The sequence below is a fragment of the Pseudopodoces humilis genome, chromosome 22, assembly GCF_049639895.1.
Source record: "Pseudopodoces humilis isolate 2021_Gansu_Grassland_sample_001 chromosome 22, ASM4963989v1, whole genome shotgun sequence".
Lineage (NCBI taxonomy): Eukaryota > Metazoa > Chordata > Aves > Passeriformes > Paridae > Pseudopodoces > Pseudopodoces humilis.
In genome coordinates, this window is record NC_142221.1 from 4,411,088 (window position 1) to 4,417,087 (window position 6,000).

Genomic DNA, 6,000 nt, shown 5'->3' on the forward strand with positions numbered 1-6,000 from the left:
AGAGCAGAGCTATCCCAATCGATGTGTGCTCCCCTGAATATGTTTCCCTATAAAAAGAAATAGAGAAATGAGAAAGTGACTGATAACTTAGATAGCAGTAGGTAAAACACAACGATAAAAATGGAGTTAATAAAATAAAACCCTGAGATGTACAAAATATCATCCTACACCCAGAATAAATTAGTTTCTGATTCCAGCTTGGCTGGAAGAAAAAGTGTGTCCCTTAAGTGAGCTGGCACATGTGCAGTTTGTTTTGCTTTGCTTTGCTGTGAAATTGTATTGCCATTAGGAAAGCTGGGTATTGATCTTTTGGGATTTGTTCTTTTGCCCCCTCCTCTTTTTTTGGTTTTTCCTCTTCCCTGTTAATCTTGGTCACTTTGTGTTTTCTCTCATGTTTCTTGGGGGGTAACCAGCATGGAGCTCTCCCTTACTCGATGCCCTGGGCAGTTCATTCATGGCCCAGCTCTTTTCTGTTTGACTTCACGTTCCTTGCTGGGTTGGGAAGGGGAGGGGAGTCATTCCTTTACTCTTCTTCCTCAAATTTGACACCCACTTTGATCTTTTTTAGCTATCAGCTCTTGTTTAGGGTAGAAATCGCCTTCTTTTCATGCAGAAGGCATTATTAGTGTTCCAGCAATGCTGGGATGGCTTTTATCTCCCCAAGGAATCTCATTATCTTTACATTACAATAGCAACAGCATATGGGCAACTTTGCCAAAGTAGCCAGTCAATTTAAATTTGTTAATAGCAGTTTTTTTTAAGCAACTTCCTTGGTGCCAAGAGAAAACAACTTTGTAGTTCAGGAGGAAAAAAAAACCCAAAACAAACCACAGTTTGTTAGAAGTAGAAATACAGCAGAAGGAGAACGGCTGCTCATAAATATCTTCAGAACTTCCAATTTTTTGACTTGTCTGCTACTATCCTATAAAAGCACAATCTCAAAAAAAAAAATCATATAGCTGGTGGGGCTTGGGTTGGCTTCTGAGCACTACATGATATGTGTTTAAAATAAATGGCTGGTTTGAGTTATGCTGTGCTATTAATGCACAGTTCATCACATTATTTCTCATACTTATTTTTACTTGGTAACACAGAAATGGCTAAAACGGGCCGAGGTCCATTTTGTGAATATTTTTGCAAACTCACCAGAATGTGCAAAGTCCTGAAAGTTTTCCCTTCCAAATGTCAGAATCACATGTGAGTCCCTGCTCATGCTGAACGGAGCTGGGTGTGTGAGAATGATGGGGAGCAGATCCTGTGTCTAAAATAGCAGGAAAACTCAGAACTGCATTCAGACAGACTGATGTGATGGAGTGCTCTGTGGAGGAAGTTTGTATGGTGTGAATGAGAGCCTGGCTATACATGGATTTATTCAGGAATATATCTTTGGCAAAACCACCTCCCTGAATAGCTTCAAGCACGAGTCTCTTTTCTTCAGTGAAACTTGGAGTGCTCCAGCTCCCGTTGCTGAATTGGACTGGCAGTTGAACTGCAAATGAGGAACTGGAGTTAGCTGGGAATAGCCATGGGAATTGCAGTTCTCACTTTCTCTTACTCAAAGTTTGCTGTTGTCTGTAGACTGACCCTGAGAAGAGCTTCACTCCTCCATGTCAGAACTAGAAAGTACAATTTAATCACTCCCTAAAAAGTCATGTATTTTGTTGGAAGCTTTGACATTACTGATGAGGACCACTGAGATTCATGAGTTGAAATCTGTGAAAAAGCTCCTGTGGTTATGTTGTTGTTTTGAGCTCTTTCTTGTCCAGCCTAAAGAGTTTTTCCAATAATATCTTGCATTCAGCCTGGAATTTCTAAGAAGCAGTAAGCTGTTGACTGTGCTGATAACATTTCACAGGCTGAATGCTGCTAGAACATTGTATCATAACTGTCAGAAACCGCCCCTTCCAGAATAATTTTATAAACTGTAGTTATTTTTTAAAAAAATCTGTCAGCATTGGTTAATTTTCCTGATTTTTCTTTAATTATTCTTGTTATTATAAATACATATTTTATATGTATTGTGTCCATGTGCAATTCCCAGATGTATGATCTTCTTATGGCTCTGTTTGGGGAATTTAAAAAGCTCTTTATCAGACATCTTTTAGTAATGCAAGTATTTATAAACCTTAATTGTATTAATTGATTCCTGATGTCAGAGGAAATGAAACTGAGTAATCCTTGTACTCCCTGGTCTGCTGCCTCCCCAAGGAATTCATAGTTTTCCTATAGGTTAACACTGCTTTGTCTAAAATGGGGAATGAATAAAGGTATTTCTTTTCTCTTTTGGTCTGATGCAGGTGACAGATCATGCGACCACTGCCCTGCTGCACTACCAGCTGCCCCAGATGCCAGATGTGGTGGTCAGGTCCTTCATGGTAAGGGTGTTGAAAAACACATTTTTCCAGCCAGCTCTGAGTGTGTTTGCAGTGATTGACATCAGGCAGTTCTGATGCAGTTGTAATTTCCCCAGTTCAAACGAGCTGGTGACTGTGATTCTTTGTGTCTCCTACCTGGACAGGGATGAAGAGCTCATTCCTGTTTCCCTGGGGTAGTTGGTGTTGGAAAACTGAGCTGGGAATGGCTCTTCTGTCCCAGGTCTCAATATTGATGATTCTTGTCAGCAGAGGTCTGGGTCATCTGGGTCTGGGCCATGACAAGAGGAAAAACTCCCTCAACCACACTCTGTCCTATGGCCCAGACCTTTGACTGTTCCTACTGTGGAAGTTCAGGATGTACAAAATCTGCTCTACTGGAAGTTCCCTGGTAAGAGGAAATTGAAATTCCCAGTCTGTGTATTCCAGCTGAGGCAGCTTGCCCAGTATGGGAAGTGATGGGCATTATTTACATTATTACATTATTTACAGAAGATTCCATTTTGCTGTATCCAGACTTTGTTCCTGTAGAATTGTGTGTACTCGCCCAGCTCGGCAGCAGGTGTTTGGAGAAGCAAGGAAATACTGGAGCATTCAGATCTTTTCTTACTTAATAAAATTAATCCAGTACTATTCTACCTTGATATACAGATTTAAGTTTATCCCCTTTAATTCTCTTTGATTTAGAATAATATTTGTGAAATAAACTTGCATAAGAAGCAGCCCTGTTAATCAGAGGGTGAGAACAAGGAATTAAGATACAGAATTCCTTCTACCAAGAATTTTGGCAGTGCAAACTTGCTGTTCTCTCTGCTACAGTCTCCCAATGGAAGATCTTGGGAGAGATTTTCTTTACAATTCAGGCTTTTTCCTCCATTTCCTTCCCTTATGTTACCCCTTCACCTGAACAATGCAGCTGAGACTTTGGGAAACAAAAACCTCATTTTGCTGTTCACTGTCTTTAGGAGTGTTCAGCACTTCTTTCACATCCTTAATTTCCAGTGTGTAGTTTCAGAACAGTCAGGCTCTGCTCTCTGCTGTGCTGGATTGGTTATTTAACAAAAAGGCCACTAAGATGAGAGATTTGCAGAGTACATCTTAAAATAATAGGTTTTGAAAAGTGAAAGCAGCCATTACTGGTCAGATCCATGTTCAACATGGTCCTGAAAATGAATGTTTAATAGAACAAGTGGTTTGTGTGAGCCTAAGCCCTGCTGTATTGATCAGAGAAAACACCAAAACTCCCAACAAAGCAAAACCAGCACAAGTGTCAGTATGTTAGGCCTTTGACCTGTCACTTGTGCAATCCACATGACAGGATCTTCTGAAGCCCTAATTTTCCAGTGGAAACAAGGAACCCATTCCTTTCTTTTCTGTCAACACACATCTCAAGTGCACAATGTAACTTCATTTACCTGTTTTTGTATTATGGCTCAGAAAATCCGATTTCTTGATAGTGCAAGCAAAGCCCATCCAAGCTGAAGTAAATAACAGCAGTTTACTTTTAGAGTTGTGTTGCCCTTGTCCTCATATTTACTGCTCAACCCAGACAAGATCTAGTTCTTCTGGAGGAGAGTTATTGACGGCCCAAGGTTTGGTTGCTATAGAGAAGACTCTGATGAAGATGGAAGGATTTGTTTCAATAAACTCAGCTGACCTCTTCTTCAGAGAGCAATTTTCTCTTATCGATGTAATTCAATAGGACTTTAAATGACAAGATTCATGTGCATCCTTCACAGTATAAATCTGCTGGTTTAGGGTTTTTTGAGTTGTGTATCTCCTTGAGTGGGGAATTGGGTTATGCAATGCTCATTGCTGCGTGTGACAATGGGAACAACCCATTTCAGACAGGAACTTTGTGAAGGAACATCTGAACTTACCCTCTGTTGTTCAGCACTACTGGCCTTTTATTTGTATGTATGTATATATATATATATATATATATATATGTAGTCATCAGTGTAATCAGGTTTAAAATGGCTCAGTATTTTTATGATCAGTGAGTATTGATCCTAAAATCACATTAGAGAGGAAGTTCATTAGCTGGATGTGGGAGTCCTTCTGTCTTTGGCTCTGGAGAGCCCAGCCTGCAGTGGGAGTGCTGCAGGGGGTGATAGATGGTTGTGGCAGGAGACAAACCAATACTCAGCTGGAGAAGGCACCATCAGGAGCAATTATATCCCAGCAAAAGTAAAAGGTGTTGCAGCACTCGCCTCCCCTCGCAATTCTGGAGCTGTGAGTGCCTCCTGCTCACAGGGCAGGAATTTCTATTAACAAATTTGCTTAAGTGACTGAAAAAGCAAGAGATTATTAATAAATTATTAATAAAGTGGGAATGCAGATCTACAGTGACCTTGTAATCTTCAGTGTGCTTGTGTTTATAAAATCACCCTGCACCTCACTGGGGCCTGGCCAAAGCACAACTCTGTCCTTGCGGTTCCTGTTTGACAAGAATAATGACAAAGGGGAACATCCATATCCAGTTTTCTTTAATTTCTCTCCCTTTTTCCTTTTAGACCTGGCTAAGGAGTTACATAAAGCTGTTCCAGGCTCCGTGCCAGCGCTGTGGGAAGTTCCTGCAGGATGGCCTGCCACCCACGTGGAGGGACTTCCGAACACTCGAGGCTTTCCACGACACCTGCAGGCAGTAGGAGCCCAGAGCCTTCCACCAGCAGGAGTCAGCCCTCAGGGGGGTTGGGACAGCACTGATGGCTCCACTTCTGAACCTCCCTGTCCTATGCACTGAGGTTGCACTGAAACACTTGACTCTGGAACAGCCATCTGCGAGGCACATGTGAGGCTGATACATCTTGGAGAGGATGGGAAGAAGCTGTGTGTGATCTGAACTGATCTGCCTGGGAAGATCTGGCAGTAATTATCATTACTCTAAACTTTAATGAAAATATCCATTGTACAGTTTGCGTTTTGTGACAGAATTTGCAATGCTGAGGAGTTTTTTAAGCTTGAAATAAATTTTGTATTCTCAAAATTTTTGCTGTTTGTTTCGTTATTTGGTCAGCAAAACCTTTGAGTTTGGTGTGGGTTTTTAGTGCTGCTCTTTTCTTTAGGAAAACTGGAAACATTGAAACATGCTGAAATGTTGGGCTGGGAATTGTTGCAAGGCTGCTTATCTGAGTGCTGGGGTTTTTTAGTGGAAGAGGAGATTATGGCATTGATTAAACGCAGAATTTCCAAGGCATGTGGCAGCTTGGAAGATGCAGTGTAACTTTCTAAGGCAGGGGGAAACAGATGTTTTCCTTTACTAAAATTGTAATGAGAAAAGTTAACAAAATCTGCATGTATGAAGTAGTTAGGAAATGTGTGATGAGCAGTGACAGTGGTGTTCTACAACTGAAACAATTCAGCCCTAAAGCAGCATTTCTGCAGAGCAGGGATCCAGTGTGTTCCCTAAATGTCCACAGAACATGCTGGAGAAGAGCAGGATCCCTCCCAGCAATCCCCGAGCTCCGAAGGGATGGGAGAGTTCCCTCCTGTGAGCCTTGGCCGGTTTTCCTTCCCCCAGACACAGGGAAAGGTCCCTGCTCCTGTCCCAGCCTGGGGGTGTAGTGGGTGAAATGTCTCTTGTGGGATTTTCCTGAATCCTTATCTCCTGTGTCAATTTGATTAA

The 6,000-nt window shown here is 41.6% G+C and overlaps 1 protein-coding gene across 1 annotated transcript in view; it reads left to right on the forward strand.

The window, feature by feature from the left end:
- MED27 (mediator complex subunit 27) overlaps positions 1-5,361 on the forward strand; it is an 83,482-nt gene extending 78,121 nt beyond the window's left edge. The window contains exons 7-8 of the mRNA XM_005527293.2: positions 2,298-2,375; positions 4,889-5,361. Coding sequence (XP_005527350.2) covers positions 2,298-2,375; positions 4,889-5,023 — 213 coding nt within the window. The 3' untranslated portion in view covers positions 5,024-5,361. The remainder of the gene's footprint in view (positions 1-2,297; positions 2,376-4,888) is intronic.
- Positions 5,362-6,000: the final 639 nt, after the last annotated feature.